This window comes from Lottia gigantea, assembly GCF_000327385.1.
Source record: "Lottia gigantea unplaced genomic scaffold LOTGIsca_5, whole genome shotgun sequence".
Lineage (NCBI taxonomy): Eukaryota > Metazoa > Mollusca > Gastropoda > Lottiidae > Lottia > Lottia gigantea.
Window position 1 is genome coordinate 80,028 of NW_008709715.1, and position 24,364 is coordinate 104,391.

The window sequence follows — 24,364 nt, forward strand, 5'->3', positions numbered from 1 at the left end:
AATGCTTCCTTCGTTTTATCATTGACCATTCTTAAAACAGATCTGATATCTAGCACCTTAAAAGTTGATTTTCATTATCTTAATAAATCACATTACTTGTCAATCTTATCTATTAGCCTATAGGAACCAGAATTCTCATTTACATACAGTTATAGTTTTATCATTAGGTGATAGGTCGTGACAGGAATTTATTTTTAAACTATTACCATCTTTTACCTCTCAATATCTGGTTTATTTCATTCCACTTGGTCTATCACAAATTACCACAATCAACCTTCTCCATGGGACGCTATTTACAAAGTAGATATTTGCCTCCAAATTCTTATTAACAACCATTAACTATTCCTGGAATGAAATTGTTGGATGCATTTCAATAACAATCTCTTCCTGCTACACGTCAGGGTTTTTAATATGAAGCTGATGTACACATTTTCATATACCGTTGTACAATGTGCAATAAGAGCGCAATTTACTTATTGTCTTTGCTTATTCTTGGGTTTTGTTTGTACTGTGGTACCAATGAAATTTGACAATTTCAGGTGTTCTGTTTTCATTATTAGTGTGCATTACTTTTCTGATAAAGATTCCACTATGGCTTGGCTATAAGCTATCCAAGATTCGATATATGGTTCACCAAATTCAACAAAAGTGACCGTGAAAGTTAAAACTTTCGTTCTGGTACGAACTATGTTGTCGTGTTATCGGAAATGTATATCTGAGATTCTTAAAGTCTGAAAAATGGAAAAGAAATTGAGTTCAAGTAACTGTTCTGTTTTTTTGGAATACATGCCTTTAGAGTTACTTGAAATAACGCAATATGTCGACTTGCACTGACAAAAGAACGCAAGAAGATAAGCATACTGCAGTCCTGTATAATGCGTCTAGAGAAATGTTAACAAAAGCATTGAAAGGTCTATCAAGATCATGGCAATGTGGTGGATCATTGGCGAGAATAATTCCAGGCGTGGATTGCCTGAACAGCATTTTTTGTTAATTTTAGTTGAATGCAAAAGAATCCTTAATACGATTCAAACAAGCGTTTACAGATCTGATAAATATTTCCACAAGTTTATTCACGATAGTATATGTTGTAATTCTGTTACCTGTTAAGAAAAGAAACGAAATCTGTTGACAGAGGTGAAGGAATCATCTCAAAAACAAATTCCAGACAAAAACAAAAACCTCAAAAAACGCAGAATTTAAATTTGTTGAAAGTTTATGCATAAATCCATCATCTATTTATAATGTTATTAATGTTATCGCATGTGTTTTTCCCCTTTTACTACTAAACTTTTTACTTTGTGAAGTAAGACAAATAGTGTTTTCTTATCTCTGAACGTTTATCAAGCTTCCAATCATCTCTTCTGTACTCTTTATACAGCGAAACATATAACAATTCTGTACCATCATGGATATACATGTACTGAGAAATGTATTTAATCTTCCAGCACTATGTAATCTTATGTTGTAACCATTTTTATCTATGATTAATGAAAACTATAGTTAATACCGTCGCGTCGGAACACATTCCAGTTAAATCTTTGATTTCAGACGTCTGAAGCGCGGATATCATCTCCATCAAGCATAGAAGATCAAATAGATGAATCTTAATGGTTAATTGAGATCAATATTAGTAATCCTAGACAATGTGAGTTCACTCATAGAGCAAAGTTTACACTTTAATTCAACCCAACCAGACAAATGATCCAAATCGCATTAACCCTTCCGCTTCGAAATCGCCAACATACCTTTTCATGCTAATAAAATTATCTGCTCATGGGACTTCACTTAAGGTTACGAGAAAGGAAAATCTACTCTTCAGGAATCTTTAATAGAAGTTCATTTGACCAGAGATTCACTCAGTCGCTTAATCGATTAAAAAATCAAAGCTGATCATTAAAGTTTATAAGAAATATATTAATCGGTTGATCGTCTACCATTAAGGATTATCAACAATAACATTTGAAATACGATTCTGAGGCTTTGAAATTTGACTTTCCATGCAGGGTACTAGTAAATAAACTCAAACAAAACATAAAACTAGCTTTGTATTCAGAAAGTCGTAAAAAAGTACCAAAAACGATTTATAACCGTATTCTAACGGTGTAGGAACTGATAATTTGTATTGGAAAATTTCATTCAATTTTGCTGGAATGAATGTGAGATCGGCAACTCAGGAAATGAAATGAAATGAAATGCCCCCGCCCCGTCGCTACGCAATTGATTGTGTTGACTGACACTATTTCATGAACTTCCCAAGTCCCAAGAAATCTTTCGTCTAGAAAATGGATCAAAAACTGATGCAGACAGGAAGAATATAAACAAGTTAACCTCTGTCAAACAACTAAACCTTTCTTAAATTTTTACCCAAGGCGCATTCGATAAACCACTAAACAAGACTCCTTATCAGCAATCAAAGAGAGCCATCGCTGTAGCTCTTAAATTAACTAGTCTTATTGCATATCTAAGAGTATGCATTTTTTCAGTCGTAGTACGTCTAGATCATAATATGTCAAATAAAGTAGGATAAAAAGTAATATAATTCAATTATTTAAGATAAGATATTATCTGTGTATGATATGTTAAGATATCAATGTCAAGAATATAGCTGAAATCAAAGCAACATAATTACATAACAAGAATCAATGTCTTGCTGTTGTATCTTGAAAATGTTTCTGAATGACAGCGCTAAAGTCCAATAAAATAACACAATTTTAGGAATGTTTTTACCTAAAACTTAAACGATCCCTGCTGATGTCAAGTACAAACTATTATTATAAAATCGGAAGAAATGTTCGAAGTAAAATGAATTATTAAATATTAGAACAAAATAGTAACAATTTTTAGAAATACATTAATTTTAACCTAGATTTTAACTCAAACATCTGTGATTTAAAGGGTTTAATTACATTATAATAAAATCTAACCTTTCATTATGGCAAATAATGTTTACAATGACTGGCGTAAAGTAACTAAAACAATTTAGACAATAATTGTTTGCACTTTTATAGTAGTGCTTTAGTAATAGTACTCTTCTCGAACATCCGAGACGTCACTATCGCAGTATCCACAAACTTAACAAAAAATTATGGTATGTCAAAGCTTTTGAAGGGCATATTGCTAATAGTTAAAAAGCCATGGTTCGCCATTTTAAGGGGTTGATATAGGTCTTGAATAGTACTAGAACTAAACTAGATCGCACAATCCCACAAGGTAGAAATTTCTATTTCTATATACATGTATTCTCTTTTATATACATAGCATAGTATATACTTGGTGGAGTATCAAGAGAAGACGAGTCGTCATTTTAATCTTCATACGCAGACTTTTCTGTACACACATGGATTTGAAGGATCATATTTTGATGGTGAGCTGTGAACACTGTTGTTGATAAGCTCGGCATGAAAATCCCGTGTCTGAGACTAGGGTACGATTTTCCAAACGGCTGGCGACGTGTCCCTTTAACTTCAGTATAGAGTCACTGGCCGAAATGGTTCAGTTGTCTGAAGATCACACATTAAGATTGATTACTAACAAATTTCAGGTGGTGTTTTAATAATTCTAAAGTTACTAGTATGAGAATGATAAGACTATTTGTGTCGAATATTCAGGGTAATGTAGTTGTATTTGGACAGTACTAGGGAATTTTATCATCGCGGGGCTAAATTTTAGTCTATTTACATTGTAATTATGTGAAGTAAATTAATTCCGGTAGATAGTGACTGAAAGGAAATATAATCTGAAGAATTATCCACAGAATAATAGAGTTAAATGATTATTAATGTTATTACAATGAAACTTTTCACACGGAGATGATTGGCGAGTAGCCGTATACGACTAATTGGCTCTAAATTAATCTTGTATAGTTTAAATCTATCAGGAAATCATTGTACAAATTGTATGTAAATATTGTTTAGAACCAAATTACAGTAGAAACATGAGAAGAACAAGTTCTATTCCATCCCATATTAGAACATCATTAACGTTACTAATTTGATATGCACGACATGTAACAGACATTCAGCCGGAAAAGTATTAAATTTTATGTGGAAACTAAGAACGTTGGAAATGTGGTGTCTATGGACCAAAGTCCCAAAAAATAAATAGTGATAAACGTCCAACGTTTCTGCACATGGGTGGGCTAATGAAACGTGCAACTCCATACAGTGTACAGTGAGTGAAACTGTGCCAGGACAGCACAGTTAGTTCTATTAGTCTACTCTTTTCAATTTCCATCTGTCCGAGGATCTCTGACGCACACATCCTAACCTGAAGCTCATGGGTCACTTCAAGGAGTAGGTTTTAAGTGTAAAAATTGTAAGATAGCTGTTGAATCATACCTGTCAACATTCGAAGAAGATACCACCAACAACTGGCATGTGTCATTAATTATTAGATTAAAAAATTAAATTAAACACAAATGCTCCATTAGCAACGCAGAAATTTAGAGTAAAACATTTTGTCTTATCTGTTGATTTGTCTGTCTAACTCACCCTACATCAAAGATCTTGCAGTGATTCGCCTCCACAAGGGGGACCTTATAATTAAATGTCTCAATCTATGTTTTGTTAATATTTCCATCAGAAGATGAAAATCAACAATCATTGAGAACACCGACAACGAAAAGTTTTAAAGGGACTGTTTCGCCATTTTCAAAGGTTGATTAGGGTCTAAACAACGATAAGTGAAACAGATGGCGAATCTGTCCCTTTAAATCGATATATTTAGATCTACCAAATCTATTGTATTTATAGTGTTATAAAAGATCCTCTCCTATAGAAGCACTGACAAAGGTCAAAAGAAATTAAAATATATTTTCAACTTATCTATTATCACTTAAAGGAAAAAGTTCAAGAAGTTAATGTATGTTGGTACATGTATATTGTAAAACACGGCTTCCACAAGTGTGAAAATGATATAAATTTATTTTACGATGGTTCGTACTATGTTTACACTCCTTTTTTAACCTTGTAAATGTTGGAAGAATTGCTCAATAAATCAAGACTAATGTACTTGCAATCTTAAAGAACTGATAAGACCAATGTTCCACCCAAGGCTGTCAATGAAAGTAATAACTGTAACAATTGTTTTTATCATGCCTTTTGTGATTTAAATGGTGATAAATGTCGAACCCCCAGAAAAAATGATAAATTATTATTATATTGCCAGTCCCTGTTTATCTTAAGCCTTTCTATAAATTTTGAAATATTCAACCAGTTAATTCGATCAGGAAGCTATGATTGAATACCAGAAATTAAAATTAACAATTTTCTGTGGAAGTGACTTGCAATATTTCAACAACATCAATCACATTCTTGCTCTCAAGTGGTTTCTGACATCCTTTTTAATGATCAACATTGACATTATCATTTATTTCGGTCCGATATTCAGTTTTTATATGTTTCTTGCAGTAATGGAAATATGGCGTGTTTTAACTTTGGTGTACTTCTGAATGGAAACGTTGTACCTTTTTAAGAATTCTGAACATCCTGTTTAATGCTCATCCGCTGGGATCACTTATTCCACTTTGAAATTTAATTTGTCCATATACAGCTTACAAAGGCTCAAGTCAGTGTCATAATCATCTTTCTTAAACAAGATGTCATCCTTGCCTCAGTCCAACATCACGGTTTCTATTCCCAGCCTTTCGTGTTAAAAACATTTTAACTTGAAGTATTATCAAGATTCTGTAATTCGTGGCTGGAAATTTTTCGAAATATTTATCCACGAGGCAGTCACACTTGTATCACACAACGCCTACTTCGGCTTACTATACTCATATGATATGGAATGGCCTACCATAGACTGAACGTCGATGACATCGAACTGTAAACATTTAGTTACAGGAGAGAGAACATCAATTTTCTGTTTCCTTTATCAAAAACAGGGTATGAACTGATCATCAAAATCTTGAGAAATAACGGCTATGCTTTGGGTGTGTTTTGAAATTTTGTTAGTAAATCTTTGCCATAAGGCACATATCTAATATTGGGCCAGCCATATTGTGTCATATTCCATTCCCGTTATAAGAGTCTTCAAGCACAATTTTTCCATGTCTATAAACAAAGATGATAGTCGCATATTAAATAAAACAGAACTTAAATGAAAACAAACTAAAGCCAATCAATACATAAAAAAGTACAAGAAAAATCACAAAGATTAACTGAAAGTTAGTTCGTTTAAACGAATCCCTCCTTCCTGAAATGTAATAAGTTTCTTGAGTAACGACCATGTGTCTCTGTGGGACGGTGTACAATGTTCACACTGTCAATGACTAGACTATAAAATTTTATTCATCATTATCAATCACTAATCATGAGTTGAAACTGTACGTAGAACAATTATTAATGGCCTGTTACCAACTTACAATCGATAGAAATTATCATTTAAAACAATTTAAACAAATCTGGTTAGGTGACTGGTGATCGAGTTATAAGAAGGAACTAGTATTTTAATTCATGTGAATGAAAACTAGTTTATATTGGAGACAGAAAGTAAAATATTGCGACAGTTTCCTACTTAAATCTACGAAGTGACAGTTTTTGCCACTCTAAGAGTCTAATAAAATAAAGAAAACTGATTTAAGTTGTAAATCACGACTACCAAGGTACTTAGTGGCAATCTTCTCGGTCAAAGATGTGACGTTAGAAAATTATCAAGTATAATTAATATTGAGATGTAGACTCCTTGGAACCTCCTAGACCAGAATTTCTATGTCCCACCTGGCATATTCCTGATAAATTCTGATCATTGAAATCTTCATGAATTTGAATCAGGATTATGTAATTCTAAACGTCAAGAAAACATGCTTCTTGTATTTTAAGAAGTGTAAGTGATCTTTTCATTTCGAACTGTCTAATTGATTCACATATTGACACAAAACACACATAAAATAACAATTGCTTCCTAACTTTTCCTTGAACACTTTTTAATCATAGGATTGATGGGACCTGATGCTGGTGGTCTCATTGGCCCTAAATCAATATCACGTACAGCTTGATGATCTTCCTAGAAATTGAAAAATAAATTTAATACTCATTGTAAGTAACCAAGTTTTACAAATTGATGTAAGTGCTTTTTATTGGCGAACGTCTTAGTTTACTGTAAAATTGTTATACGATTACCATTCTGATGCCAGTAATGTGTCCCATTATTTGTAAGATATGAGGTCATTGTGGTCCATTCTAGTCATAACTTGAATATCAGTTCATTTTGTCAGTGTCACCTGTCAATGTATTTACAACTTGAACCAACATTGGGTGCCTTAACATTCCAATGTTAGATACCTAGTCTGAATGAAAGACAAGTTGATATGCTATTTAATATTAATGTGATACAATATCTCTTTTTATGGATTACAATTATCTTGAAGTCGAGTGAAGGTAACATGAATATTATTATGTTCGATCTCAAGACTTGTCACTGTGGACTTTTTAAAAATAATTGTTGCCTTAATTGATGGACTGTTTTAATGATGCTGTTTGTAGTTTAACCTGATTTATGACATTCCATCTTCCAGGTTGTGGTGGTATGACCTTATGTAAAGTTGAATGTTTTGAAGATATGGCGCGGTTGCATTACGTAGAAAAATGTTTCATTACACAAATGTTACATGATTGTAACATTAAGTCTATTGCTGAAATTAATGATAGAATCTTTGTCGTTATCTAACAATTACACTTTCACACAAAGAATTATATTCAATTGATTGCCGAAATGTCTGGAATAACTTTCCAATGCGTGTTAACCAGAAACGTTTCCATTGACCTTCTTGTGGTATGTAATTCATGTTTTGCCATAACGATTTCAAGAGCAATGAACAAGCCAATAATTAAATAAACGTCAAAGGGAAAAACATAACGGGTGTGAAGTAGGATACTATTAGTTAGAATAGATAATAGAATCAAAGAGATGCCTAATCAATTAACAAGTATACCGGAACCATGTATTGTAACTGAACGAAAATGACCTGATTTTGATAAGGATATTATTTAGCAATAAATTAGTTAATATCTTGGTATGGCCAGATAAACATCACCGCGTAGCTTTGGGTATTTTCTCGTTTTTTATCTTTATTACCAAGGTGATTAAGAGAAAAGAATTCTTGTTATTCTGTAGAAAACTGATAAAACACAAATCTTTGACGAAGGTCTGTTAAAGGAGTCGTGCCTTTTAGCAATCCTCTTTAAAAATAGATCAGACTGTAAATCACTCGGCACGTTTTTAATGACTTACAGGTATCAGAAACTACTTATCAGGAAACGCGCGTTTAGAAAGGTTTACTTTGAAAAAAAAGTGGGTTTTTCTTTCAAATGACTTGGAGACATGATAAGAAATTCTTGGCAGTAATAAAGATATCAAAGTTCTGCTAAATTAATTCTGTTTTCAACTAAACCACTACACCCTTGTGATATATACAGAAGTTAAAGTATACAATTAAACGCTAAATGGGTATAAATGAATTTGTTAAAAGTGATTATTTGGGAACATGAAATTATTAAGAAAAGAATTTCAGACATCTGAAAGATGCCTCTTTGATTATACAATTGAATATTTGCTTACAAAATAAGATTAGGCACTTTGTAGTCTACGATAAAATTTGTGGGCAACTATTATAAGTCGTTCTATTCAGTCGAGCTATATTTTCCGAAATGAAAAAGATTGTAAGGAGAGCTTATAAGAGAAAATCACGAAATAGTAATGATTTATAGTGTGAAGGTAATGCAGCCGATCAAGGATGCTGAACGGAGTAAAAGAAAGGTTGAAAACGCCTGGTTTTAATCGAGAACATAATTATCGGCTCATAATGTGTGATGCAACGGACTGTACGCACAGGTAAACATCTCGTACCAAGCAATGTGATATACAGAGTACGTTGCATCAAGCTGAAATCAAAGAGAATGCACTTTTAATTACTAGATCATTAACCTAAAGTTAATTTTAATCTTTTAACTTTTCAATTAAGTGAAGATGTACAAAAAAAATTATACATTGTAGATTTTAATTAGTTAGAGAATAACCCGTCTCTTCTTGAAGAGTTATTGTTCGTAGTGCCGTGGATATTATAGGAAAAACAATAAGAAAATTATTTTCAATGGCGGGTCAGTATTGAAGGCATTGGGCTTAGCTTCATATCTTTTTGAAACGTTCGCAGATTGAGTTGTAGATGTTGTCAACTGCTCTGTCAATGTTAACACCAACCAATCGTTGTCCTTGAGCTCGGATTTGTGACATTATGGTATTTTGATAGTCGTAAGGGATGAACATTGAAATTTCAAATTTGCGCCATGTATTTTGTTGTGGTCACTGATGTTAACCATCCCTAAGACTTACGTCCGTATCAAACCACGTACACTATAAGATTTCTATTATAACCAGACAGAAATTTTGGTAGAGACTGGTTATTACCTGAGTGTTGTTGTGACAAAACCAATATAGTAGTCGACATTAACACTTCATTTAGATCACTTCTGACTCCCTGGTGCCTTAAGATACTTACATTACTGCTTTCCTCTTCAAAGTTATAGTATTTTGCGTGATGTAGTAATCATTCGAGAAAAGATATGCAATGCAAATCATCTGAAATATGTTTGTAAACTAAAAAAAAAAAATTTTAACAAAAAGAATATTTTTGTGGAACTATTGAAATTTTGTATGTAGATATTCATTCGTTAACAGGCAATTGTTATGCCTGTGATCTATTTTTTTATTTTTCATGCACGATTAACAACGCCAAATCTTATGAAATGAGGGTTTTGGACATAAGATATAATCATTTATATTAAAAAATAGATATTCCAATGGTTTCCGACTGAAAATGCGAACAGATAGTGAAATGTTTTCTATCAGCGAATTGGAACCTAAAAATAGGTTTGATTGATTTCAGCATAGGACTGAATGATGCCTTCGGATCTTAAACTACTTTTTCAATAACTGATAGATATACTGTGATGGAAAAAGCGCCCAAGCATTCGAATGGAAAAATTAGAACTCCGTACTGTGTGTCACAGGGTGTGCACGTTACAGATTCCTGGATAGTTGGAAATCGAAATAAAGAAGGTTAATGCCACTGTCCTGGTAAAATTTTCCTCTTTGCCATTGTCCGTTTTCATAAGCCCAATCATGAGTAGGATATAGCTTTCATCTCATTATAAATTGTCTTTCTATGATTTAATACGACAAAGGTCGAGAGCAGGGTACTAGTATCCATTATCTTAATGGATAATGATTACAGAAAACCATATTTAATTCTCACACCATATAAAAACTCCGTATCATGAAATAAATCACATAATAAAAATTACATGTGTGCTTGAATGGGTACTAAATCTGGATTATCCGACAGATTATCTCATTTATCTAGAGCAAATGTAATCTAACACTTTGATACTGCACTTAGTTTTCAACCGCGTACTGTTTTTCTTTCCGTACAATTATGTTATAGAGGAGGGACAATGACTCAAGGTAACTGAGTTACATAATTTGCATATTTATCTGATTGCGGGAGAAATGTGGAATTTCAGACGTTCTTTATGAAATTGTAAGTGTGCAAATCGAAGTCATATCTGTCCATGATGAGCATAACAAGGCTACAAATATCTTTAAAGAACAATGTCTTATACCTTGACGAGTATAGCCATTATTCTTGTATCACGGATGTTGTTGTGAATGATTCGATTGGATTGTACGCTAGTGAATATATCCAATCAGTCCTTCTTCGATTTTCTGTATTCACTGGGGTAGAATCCAATCAACTCGCAACATTCCGTGATGCAAGAGCAGTGGCTATTGTAGTCAAGGTATAAGACGAAGTTGTAATATCTTGACAGTAAGTTGTGAGGATGAGTCTATTTGGAAACAGCAAGCGACTTGTTGTAGGTGCCATAATTCGTTCTGGGTCAAATTGCTTTTGGAAAATTTCAAGCTAGAATTGAGTAAATTGATGGTATTAATTCTTTTTACTCACTTAACTCTACATAGTATCATAGTATTGTAATTCTTGTCATGATATCTTCCTATTCTCAGACATACCAATTAATAGAATTGGGAACCTAATCTTGGACTTGATAGTGAGCCTGTCCGACTTGCCATTTGAATTCTAACGTCAAGTGTGCAAAATGTCTATTCAAGTATCGCGTGGTTCAGAGATTGAATATTCATGTTTTGTGTAAAATTGGTGTCTGACATGTAGAGATGACTTATTGGAGATCGCATTTAACCAGATGCGTGTGTCTCATTACATCACTTAGTTCCCTTTCTGTTTTCCGTGTCATGATATTGTTGTTCACTATAACGTTCTCCCTACAGACTCAAAAACATCGTTACACATCTTCAGTTCATGTCAGAATTCTTTTGACCCATTCTTCGTGAACTGACTGTAAGAAAAACAATCGTTAATCTTACTTTGTGTGGGGCCACTAACGTCATTATTGCACCGCCTCTCTGAATAGCTGACGGTTGCTGTCAATGATGTTTACAGACAAAAGTTAACTATTATGGCCAACGATGCTGGCATTTGGCTAGAGTACATTAAGTTCATTTAATATTTTATTTTGAGTAGGAGGAGACCGCGTATTCCAAAGTGAATATAGCAAAAAACAATATTATCTATGTAGACACTGATGGGCTTTATTGGATCAGCCTATACCAAAATATTTGTTCAATCTTAACGTTTTCTTTTGCAAAGAAAATATCAAAACATCCGGATTTATGAAATGTTATGTTCATATGAAAGATTTGTCCTGAAGCATCGTGATTCACTGGCCTCCAATTCTATACATATTATTAACAATTATAAATCTTCTTAACCAACACCAGGATTACTACAACTGTGTTGTCCGGGGGGTTGACATTGGCTTGATGTGTATTGGATTTGTCTGTGGTGTGAAGATTTGGTGAACTCAATCTAAAGATACAGTTGTCACTCAATCTGAATATTTAATGAGTCACTCAATCTGAAGAGTAAGTGAAGACACTCAATCTGAAAAGTAAGTGGACTCAATCTGAAGAGTAAGTGGAGTCACTCAATCTGAAGAGTAAGTGGAGTCAATCTGAAGAGTAAGTGGAGTCAATCTGTCACTCAATCTGAAGAGTAAGTTGAATCACTCAATCTGAAGAGTAAGTTGAATCACTCAATCTGAAGAGTAAGTGGAGTCAATCTGAAGAGTAAGTGGAGTCAATCTGTCACTCAATCTGAAGAGTAAGTTGAATCACTCAATCTGAAGAGTAAGTTGAATCACTCAATCTGAAGAGTAAGTGGAGTCACTCAATCTGAAGAGTAAGTGGAGTCACTCAATCTGATGATTTAGTGGAGTCATTAGTTGACCCACTTAATGTGAAGATTAAGTGGATACAGATAGAACCTTATGACATAACTATTTTGTAACTAGGCTACAGATATGCAGTGTTACCATATTGATTTAGTCCGGTTTAGATCTTTTGGGTGGTTTGAAGAACTTGCTTATTCATGTTAATGGTTTAGGAGATCAGAGTACTATTTGTTGTACTATTGTTTACCAGCATTTATAATCTGCTCAGCTGCTACTTTTCAAGCACAGATTTGAGCGGTATCTAAGAGCCATAGTCATAAAGGAGTGTCCAAGGTTAAGGAATTGATTTAGAGGGGAATATATTATCAGATAGTATGATTTACAATAATTTATGGTAGAAATAATAGTGTGACGGTATAATAATAATATTTCGAGTTCATTATCACCTTTAGTTAACACTATTAATCATTAAGATAGGTGTTATTATTATAGGTGAGTAAACCTCATTTTTATCATTCCTCATTCTTCTAACACATTACTATCTGATAATAACAAACAGCTCTCATAGTTAGACCTTACCAATACTCGGTCACTCTGTAATGCTTGACTGATATGTTCTCAACAATTGCTCATAACTAATGTCCATTGATATTTTTCTCATACGCAGTTAATATATGACGCATAATACTGTAATAAAGGAGTAGATTTTGTATTATTTAACGAATAGCTAGTTTATCCTTGTGGGATTTAATACCAAATATTTGAAAAACAGTATTTTCAATAGTGACGTTTCTTTGAATAATAATCATATGAGTAGGGGCTACAAAATTTCAAAGGTGGCTTACAGGAAAGTCTTTCCATATGTGAAATGATAAGAATTTTGAAAAGGTAGGGATGGAAATGTCGGCCAGGTCGTTGAAACGCCACTGTTTTTCGATTCACAAACCCTAACTACAGTGCACAAATAATTACACCTCCTATATGTTGTATTCGTTACAATGGTAGTGCAATATATTCATATAACGAGCGTTGGACAATCAGTACTATTTGAAGTTCCAATAAGGAATAAAGACGAATCAATTGGCAATTATAAAACTCGCCGCTTCAAATTTGCCTGCAGATATGAACATGATTTGAGTTTTTAAACAATCCGACTTGTCAGATAAGGCCATACTTGTGTCACAGCCTGCAGGCATATTAGCCACATCCGTTTGAAATTTACTGATTTTCTGACAAACATTAAATTGCAACCCGGGCCACAGGGCAAGGTGTAATGTAGATTGTACTTCATTTAAACATCCGTTTTCAAAATAATAGTCAACCTTTGCCTTTAGTGTTTTCTTTGACTGTACAGAGATGAAGGATGAAAAAACAACTGACACTAACTTTATGATTATAATGTTTATTGTATAAATTTTCCAGTTTCTTGTGCGTTTTGGTTGCCTGTAGTAATGTTTCCATTGAATTGGAACTTGTTGTAAAGATTCCCTTTGTTTATATTGTATTTTGCTTGATGCGAGCTTTTTGTTCGGTTGATCGTCGTATTGTGTTAGTTGTAAAAATGTTCTGTTCGCGTCCTAGTTTATGCGTACTGTTAGTGTTGTTGGTAGTTGTATTATGGTTGTTGTTGTAAATCTCTGTTTATATGTCTAGTCTATACAAGCTGTGGCTCGTTGTTGTATTATGGTTGTTTGATATATCACCTGTATGTGTCGTATTTACCAACTGTTTGTGTGATTGTTCGCTGTTTTTTGGTTCTTGTATACATTTGTTGGTGTTGTTGATTCATACTTGCTTTTAATGTTGTTGATAGCTGTATTATGTAAATAAATATATATTTCTGCTTTATATGTTTTCTATGTAATCGTGAAAAGAATTGCCGGGTGTTAAGTCAGTCGCATAGTGGCCGAAGCTATTCCAGAAAAGAGAACATGACATTGCATTGGTAGTGCACAGATATTTGACGATAGTGGTTGTTTGTAGTATTTCATATAATCGTCTGATATTCTTGCCACTGTTTGTGGTTTTTCAGGTATCGTTTTAGGTCAGACCTTTCTTATCAATTTTACATAATCCGTTTTATTTTTGTTTTGCTATGGTAACTTTGACTATAAATGGCTTATCAAGACTCATTAACAGCTTTAAAAAGTTATATTTGTTATTTTCTGGACAATCCACATGGACTTTAGGTCTTAAAATAGTCTTGATACATACACGATTTTTATCGTATTTTTGTATTAAAAATAATAACATACATTAATGAGGTGCCCAGTTTTTTAAAATATTAATTTCAATGATGGACTAAATCTGAAGAGCACGATTGTTCGTGAAGTCATGGATGAAAGCCTCTTTAAAGATTAAATTGAAGGCAAAAACTTAAAACCCTGATTGAAGAAAGATGTAATTCCTTCGACATACTTCAAGCATTGTATTTATTTCCCGATTTTTTTCCTTTAAACGAACTAAGCCATGCTATATATCCGTGAACTCACTAACAATGTCTACCTGTTCATGTTACGAACCTCTGAAGAATTTTTTCCTTTCAGAAGCAACACACACACTTGCTTGCCTTGTATTTGATTATTGAATATTCCTCATAAATCACAATGACATGTTAATATTAGGAATTTGTCTTTCATTTTACAACGTTTAGGTTAAGTTTGATTAATTTTTCATACTGGAAAAAAATTACTCCTGTGTCTTTCTTGACTTTTAAAGAAATATTCAAAAAATCTGTTTTAAAAGTTCATTTTGGTTATTAATTTCAAAGGACGAAAGCGACGAGGAGTGGCAGTGCGAGACTCCCGAGACTGGGGGTACAAATACGGGACAGACTTGTTCAATGAAGGGGGAGGGGGGGCATCTGTCGAAGTTCAATTCTAAATGCAGCAACTCTGTGGAGCCCTTATAATTTGCAAGCCTCTCATGGATCGTCTGAGAGGGTTCTCCCAAGAAGATTTTAGAAAAATAAAATTTATTAAGTGCATAAGGACACATAATTTGGTGCTAAAACGTATAAAATCATACTTTTAATTTGTAATAAATGAAGTACAATTGGCGGTGCAAATAATTTGTCTAGGGGAGGCAAATACCCATTGCATTTTCCGGACGAACCTAGACCGGAAGTACAATGCCTTGCAATGCCATAGATAGATTGATATATAGCATCTGGAAAAGATTATTTGAATGGATTGTTATAAGAAACTTAACCAGATTATGCCATCACTACCCCACAACCAACCAAGTTGACATCAATAATATTTGCCAGGATCGCGAATATTGATGTAAATGGTCAAATATTTTGAAAAAACCAAGGATCACGGATATGAGATACAAAACAAGTTAACTTCCGCACCCAACAAAAGGTGTCCATTTTAGAAACGTAATGACCTATTTACACGACAAAGCCATGTAACAACTGGTGGTTTTAAAAGTTCATTAAAAGATTAACTAGATAATGCTAATCACGTAATATAGATAAGGCATCACGCCTTCTGATCAAAAATTCATTATGTTTAAAATTAATTGGCCTCACAGCTGGCATGAATATTATATTTGTTTTAGTAACATTATGAATCCAAACATGTAGTACAGTTGACCAAAAGTCGTGCTTCCGAAGACGATACATTCGTTGTAGCTCCACTACAATAAGTACACAGGTCATATTCTCTCTTCCAGAATACCCAATACCACTAAAGATGGTGTACCAGATCGGCATACCATTTTATGGTTCGCTTAACTGATCATGGTAAACCTATTGCTTAAAGGAATAAAATCCAGGAATAGGTAGCCTTAATTAGTAAGATATCAATTTTTGATTCGCATTCTGAGAAATTGAAAATACTTTTAAAGGATAACACAGACTTTTTGGAAAGGTAATAAGGTTTAACTATAATTGTGTAGCTAGTGTAATTCTATTTTAAGGAATTATCAGCTTCTATCATGAGCTCTGTCAGATATTAAATTATATGAATACATTAATTAGCTTCCGTAGATGAAGGAAATGTTTAACCATCTACTGAGGACATCTATTCCTGGTTTAATGGTCTGTAATTCAATATAGTAACTGTATTTCAGAAAGCAGTACAATAGGTTGCAAGGTTAATTTAGTTTTTCTTCCTGACCATTATATACTATCAAAGGTCATACCATTATTTCAGTGCCGTGTGTGAGCTGAATCTATTAGTATTGTTTTGCCATAATAATGTACTTGTGTATTATGTATATTTGTGTATCTAATTGTGTTACGTCTTATTTAAAATGCACAGCAACATTGTCTATCCATCTCATACATATGTACATGTACATGTACTTGCACTTGTGTTGTGTTGTGTACAAGTATATTCAATTACAAATTGTAAATTTAAAATATTGTGTAATATCTGATTTAAACTAAGATGTTATATCTTGTAGCCATGTACTTGATCGTAGCATCTAAATCTATACATCTCATACAGCACTACTTGGGTATGTGTATATTCTAACAAATTTATCTATCTAGACTGAATGCATGACAGGAGGGACCATGTTACTTTGGCAAAATTCGGACCCATGTAAAATAATGAGTTTTTACTCTTATTCAAAGAGAGAAAAGGTTGATTTATATTATATTATGCAACCAAATAAATCATTGGCTGTCATGATAGATACATTAATGAATTCTTCTGGGAACTTTTCCTGTCAGCCAATTCCCCATAGAACATTGGCGGAATTGGATCGGTGTCCATCTATATCTAATATCTTATGCCACAATTTTGTAGATCTAAAATGTAAAGCACATGCATTATTATTAACAATGGCAAGTTTGAATGAATAAATCATGTTAAAAGCATAAAGACTTTAGTAGCGACAAAATAAAAAGAAATGAGATCAAATGAATGGAGTTTTACGTATCACTTTTATTGACCTTATTGTGCACCTTACATACTTGAAGAAATGTGCCGGGACAGTGGCATTGGCCTACTCTTTTCCGATTTCCACGGTTAGGGATTTTTAACATGCACAGCCTTAACATGCACATACATGGGCCTTGTTTAATGGCCTCATCTGAACAACAAGATGCTTTTTTCCATTTCAGCCCCTCCGACCTGCATCCTGAATATTGAATAAGCGAAAACAGAGTAAGAATTGGCATTACTGGAATCGTTTGTAGGTAATCGACTTCAGAGAATCTATTATTACGTTTTTGTTCCATCAAAATGTTCAGAAGAGAAATTCTTCAAGTCAGTAATTATCATAATATTTACAACCAAGGCTCATTACTCAAATATTAAACTTATTAAGACCTAAATATTACCCTAGTTTATTTTTATAAGACTGCAGGTGCCACTGATTATAGGCTTATTGTTCAGCACTTGGCACGCCAAGCTTTTAAATTGGCGCAATATACTATAATTTTAGACAAGAATTTTTTTTCGAAAAAATAGTAGTTAATTAAGATCTGATCGAATTTTATTTCGGTTTTACATGAATTTCTATTTGATGTAGATTCTCATTGTTTTGTTTCATCTTTTTAGAGGCTTTATTTTTTTATTTTGGAAAACAAATAACGTCAGAATCGTATCGATTTCGAAACAGACCTCGAGCAATATTTTTATCCATTTATTTACTGTGTGTTCTCCTACTATTCGGTTGGTTCTTCTACTAGATTTATATGCTGGTCCAGAATTTGAAACCATCATGTGGCTTACGAATATGTCTATAAACTAATTTGCGAAGTATAAACGTAATAAGAAATTTTATTTTTTTACCTTTACACATGAATAGGTAGAATAGGTTGTTACTTTACATTATTACCCCTTTTTTAGGGTGCAAGTAAACCTAAGCACGTATGTTCGGATTGGTGACGTCGCTGAGATAGTCTAAGCAAAACAAATCAGACGAGCCGTAAAATAACATCTTAAATCAAATTATAATGTCTATATCTGGAAAGATATCTAACATTGAAAGCCATAATAATGTGAAATATAATTACTATAGAATTTTGCATACCACCATGTGGATAGGTTGATATTTTCTGATGATATATCCATCATTTTCATTTATAATGACATCCCAACTGTTCTTCTGATGAACCTAAAAGATCGAGTAAAATGATCTTCCAAGTGACATATTTTGTTTAGATTTTTATCTTAAAGGTGCATAAGTGGATTGTTTGAAATTGGTTTTCCAATGTGATACGATAATGGAGCATGTCTGAAAATTCCATACTTAACAAATATTGGGATCGTTCAGACAGATGAGACAGGAGTAAACAAGCTCTCTGATTTGAGATATTTGTGAGAAGTAAAATAATAATTTCTGGACAGTTGACATATCAGTATGAAAGAACCCAATCCTTTAATTTGTTCTTAATTCTGTCGTCAGAATAGTCTAAAGATAGACTTAAAACTCGGCACTCCCAATTACTCTCTGCAATAGCTAATAGAGTTTGAAATCTGAAACAATGCACGTTGCCATGTAATTGGAAACATTTTTCTTTTTGGCATCTGTGCGTCATTTTCTTATATAGCTCTGACGTTTGGCCATTATATACGGATTCAAGCTTTATTTTTGTATTCGCTGATGAATATTAATCAGAGTAAGAAACTTTTCTAGTGAAATATGTCTCCGGTTGTTTTCAATATGAATTGTATAGTCTTGTCACCTTGACGTATCTATATGAAATATATAGTATAATATTGATATATTATTGATGTAAAGTTTCATTTCAACAGACGGCATATTTTACTGTCACCCTTAAATTGTTCACATGGTTTCCCCTATAGTCTTGGAGAACGGAGGGCTCACTGGAGGGAGAAAAGCGAGCAGTTGGTGGAATCGGACAATAAACTGAGGTGCCATGTGATACAACTGCGGACTTTGTTTAGCTGGAAAAAACGGAAGGCTAATACCGCTGTCCTGATAAAAATTCACCTTATTGCAGATTGCATGGAGTTGTCGTCTTTATTAGCCAAATTAGATGTAGAAGATTGGTTAGGATGTTAAACTCCATTTCTTTTCTTCTGAAACTATTTAATATTCGTCGGAATTTCGACTGTTATTAGGCAGTTATTTTGCTTTCAGTCGATGTAAAAAAAGTACATCTTGAATACGAAAGGCAAATGGATATAATAATATTGAAAATCACTATTAATACTGTAGGTCGAAATGATTGAACGACAGTCATGGTTGAAATTTATTAGATGTTTATTTATGTTAATAGCAGATGTACATACATGCAAACGAAACCATAGTCTGTGGAATTTCACAGTGGTAGATTTTAATTTTTCTGGCATGTTTTACATGTTTCATTAACCGATAATTGGCATAGCAACATTTTTGTAAATCACCATGATATTCAATCAATTCTTGTCTGACAGTTAAACGATTGAAAAATTCTGTATGTTTCTTTTTTCTGTTAACTCTGTATATTTTTATTATAATCGAATGTGATACCTATCCTTTTTCGATATACTTTTCCATTTCCGAAATGTAATCTTGTTGGTTTATTTGTAAAAAAAAAATCCGAAGCGCTGACAGATAATGTCTATCATGAACTGCATCATCTGAGGAGAGTATGCTTGAAATCATTGTCGGCAAGTTTAGGGCAAGGTGTCCTTTTGGAGTGTTTTTATAAGTAAATTATAATGTAGCAAAACCCCACACCAATAATCTGTTAAAAAACGAGTTGCGACAGTTAAGGGCCGAATTTAAAAGTTAATGGGACTTTACGGATTTAGGGCCTCGTTATTGCCATTCCAATGAAAAAAGTCAAGGGCTGCTCTACGTTAATCATTTCACTATTTAGGCAGGATCCGAAAGAAACGTAATAAAAATGCCAACTCAGATAAAACAATATATTTCTGATATGATGACCTTTGAAAAAATAAACATATATTTTGCAAGGAATTATTAATTAATTTCATACATAACTATGATATTATGCTTTGATTTTACAATTAATATATTAATTTATAACATTACTGAACACTATTGACTACTGTCTCTGCTTATTTTCATATCCATCGATTCAAACAATAATAGCACAAGCAGCTTTTTCTTTAATATAGCACAGGACCAGGACAAGTCGGTACCACCAAAATATTTTTTGTCATCATTGTTAAAACTAACAAAACTTTACTAACAGAACATTACTAAGTTAACCAGCACTTGTAAATGAATAGTCCTAGGCCCGTGCTTTCTATGACTCAAATTCTCATTTCATCTTTACACAACACAATGTACATTTTGGAACTCGGCTTTTTACTAATTATTATGTTAGTACACTTTTATACTTGAAAGAGAATATGTTTCATCTGGAGAGACATACTCTTGCACTCATATCCACGTAAAAAACAACATGCTAGGTTACCATTGTTATTCTGGGACTTGTAAAGACTACATAGAGGTATTTATCCTCAACCATAGGTATCAAGGTATCTGTTCTGGGTCATTTAAAGGAAATTTGCATAAAAAATTGACTTTTTTTTTTTTTTTTTTACAAAAAACGAAGTCTTGAAACACTTAGTCAATTGTTGGAGGTTTTTACAGTCATAACGAAAAGCCATATAAAACCACATTTATTCCAAATATAGATATCAGGAGGAAGTAGACCATATTGATATTTAATCTGCGTATAATTACCTTATAGATTTGTGTTTCATACCGAGATAATCCGCTTACCACTTACCAATCGCTATGACTATTATCCGATTTATTTAATTGTGGTATACCCTTGGGCAGAAGAAAAGAAATGAAGTTTAAGGTCTTAATTTTTTATATCATGATTGGTTAAATGAGGCTGAGAACGCCACGAAGACACGTTTTACCTGGACATTGTCACAATCAAATGTTTTCCCGATAAATTTCCCCTTCCAAACAGACTTTTTTCAGACGAGCATGCCTGATCATACTAAATCATAATAAACCTGAAGCATTTCTATTTTGTACTTCTATCAGGAATGATTGTCCTTTGTAGAACTGAACATGTTAATACAGTATATAATGTTTTCATATGATTTGTTCTATTATTGCATATTCTAAAAAATAACTTTCACGCTTAAGTAATAGAGCAATTTAGAAACAATCTTTAGCCAGGAGTGTTTTGAGTATGGTTGCACTGGATTAAATCCTTCTTTGTGAATTCAGGGAAGAATCCAATGATTCCAAAGGATTTCCAAAAGATAATTTGATGATGATTTAAAAGATAATTTGCTATTTATCAGAAGATAGAAAATGGCTTTAGATGGATTGTAAAATCCGACGATTGTCATTTACTGGTCAGTATTCCCAACTGCTACAATTTTTATTCAGTGACCTTTGACAAAATGGAAAGTATTAACACAGCAGCTTCAAATATTAACCATTTTGAAATCTATATCAGCTTAGGTTCAGTGGGTCGAGGTTCAGGTCGACCATGCGACTGGCAGATTCTGAGACCAGCTAGATTTTCAAAGACTAGGTTAGAGTAACTAGTGACATGCGAAAATACTCATTTCTAAATTTTTTTTGGACTGGGCGCACATAGCAGCTGGAAATTGCGACAATTCAGTTTCTTAAAATCGGGTCATAATTTCTTCATATGTCGACAGTCACATGTCTAATGACTTTCTCTGAATTTCAGTCCATCTGAACCCATCTTAAATGTTTGAATAGCTCCCACAAATCATGACATAATTGCACGATATATATATCAGATGTACCCCTGCTGTTCCTCATGCAGATACTCTTGACATAAAAGCCAAAATGAATGAAATATCACTAGATGGTGTATCAGATTAACTGATAAATAGAAATTTAACATACATGCAGCAGTTTGAATTGCATCAGTTAGACATTCCAAGCGGTTAGATTTTGAGGACGGACGTTATCATTGATCCCATAAAGAAACGGGGCTCTCGAATGCAGAACGTTGTAACCAATAGTTTAAATAAATGATAAGTTTTAATGTCCAACTATTTGTGCATGTATATTAGTGATCAACATGGAACACAGGCGTGAAAAAAGAACATTGATGAAAAGAGAACATGATAGAAATGATGTTACGTTTGTGATGCGGTTCAAAGACTTCCAACAATAGCTTAACAAATATCAATTCAGAAACTAACAGAAAACAGTCAACGTTATTATTTTCAGATGCTACATGTATCCAATTCTTTAAGTAACCATTAACAACTTTAAGACTTAAAATTTAGAAGATCAATCCACTTTGAGAAGAAAATTCTTTTGGCATTCGAGAAAGATCTTAAGACGTATGTTAAGACATTAATTTGCTTTAAGGCCGGCTTAAGCTTATTCTTCTTATATATAATACCTTCTAGAAATCATTGTTCCTTCTAATAACATAAAGACTATTTTTTCGTTTTACTTCTTTCATTTTGTACAAACATTACAATATATTATATTTGATTTTATTTTAGTAAGTCACAATGTTCCTGTATTTTGGCTGGTCATTGTATCTCGTCTATGATGTCGCCATCGACAAAACTTTTTTCTGAAAAGACTTCGGAATCGTCGACCTAATAAACAATAAAATATAAAGTCTGTAGCCGAATTGATACATAACATAGTGTCTCCAACTGGTAATAAATAGAATGTTGATTTATCGTTTCTTAAAGTCGGTTCACATAACACAATTAAATTATACACCATAGGTATGAAACAACAAACGAAAAAACAGCCAGTTATTCCAACTACAATGGTTGTTAAGCTATCCTCTTTATCGGCAGGGTTGTTAATAGCACTCGATGCTTTTCTATCATGGTGATGACGGCTTAATTTTATAGTTCGTTTTTTACTCTTTCTGAGTGTCATTAACAAACGGATATTTAATAAAACTATAAAGTTATATGGTATTAGGAAATAAAATATAGTAGTTAAATATCGCTCATATATATTGTTGTGAAAATTCATATAATCACTATCAAATGGAATGGACGCATTAGCTGTAGAATTCACTTCGGGGATCATTAAGAAAAGTAAACATCGTGGTATATTAAAGCCGACACAAAATATGAAAACGACGACCATTAAAATCCGACTATTCGATAATGTACATATAATCCGAGCTTTCATTGGATATGCAACAACAATAAATCGCTCAATAGTTACAATGACGGTCGAATATACTGATCCCATTTGAGCTATATAACGTATTGGATATATAACTGTTAACATTAACCAGATAGCATCAGATGGTCCCAATACAACACCTGCTGACGCCAATAAAAACACCGAATCATAAACTGCCAAACTGATTAGTATTGCTGATGTCGACGATCTCATGGACCTGTCTATTAGAACTGCTATAGCTATCAGATTCGCAATCACACCAAAACAAGCTAATCCTATTTTTACAATTCCCACTACGAAAAACACATCCGCCGAATACGAGTCACTCTCGCCTTCATACTCAGATGCCATTATTAATATTCTAAACACACAAATCACAATTTAAACCGAGCTTGTAAATTCTCACATTACAAAAACACAAGACCACATCATTGATAAATTTAATGGTAAATTATATCCATCCATCAATTGCTGGTATGAATTAGTTTAGTTCGCTAAAATCTAATCCATCAGTGTTCTTCTGTTTTCCACTCGCTGCGCTGAAGACTGCACTTTACCCAACAGTATCGGGCAGATTAATGTTCTAGTTCAGTATTTATTTTTCAATATAATAATATCAAAGTTTTGATCAACTTGTCATATATATATATACATTATCGCTCCTCACATCTTATAGTTCTAATGGTTGAAACTCGTGCTGATTGAAAGGTTTACCATGTTTACCACTGTCTCTTGTAGTGTTTACAAATTATAATAAATTGGCTGGAATCTGAAAATAGAGACAAAAGAATATTGAGAATCACGAAAAACGTATTTGCCTGATTAGTCTTAAGGTAGTGCCGACTTTTCAAAGGTCTAAAACTAGGTTAACGATAGTCTTATTCAGATTCCTAATTTATGACGCCATTATTATATGAAAGGGACAGATTCACCGCCTGTTTGATCAATCGTACCTAAGTTGTAGAACCGGATTTATTTTTAACTGAGCTTATCAGTTATAGGGTACATAGCTCATCTTCTAAATTTGAGCCTTCAAATCCATG

The 24,364-nt window shown here is 33.2% G+C and overlaps 1 protein-coding gene across 1 annotated transcript; it reads right to left on the reverse strand.

Annotated features, from left to right (window-relative positions):
• Positions 1-22,673: 22,673 nt before the first annotated feature.
• On the reverse strand, positions 22,674-23,672 carry LOTGIDRAFT_153971 (hypothetical protein; the record flags this gene model as incomplete). Its single annotated transcript, XM_009061713.1, has 1 exon — positions 22,674-23,672. One exon carries the CDS (start codon positions 23,670-23,672, stop codon positions 22,674-22,676), a length of 999 nt encoding a protein of 332 aa, XP_009059961.1.
• Between the last annotated feature and the right edge of the window lie 692 nt (positions 23,673-24,364).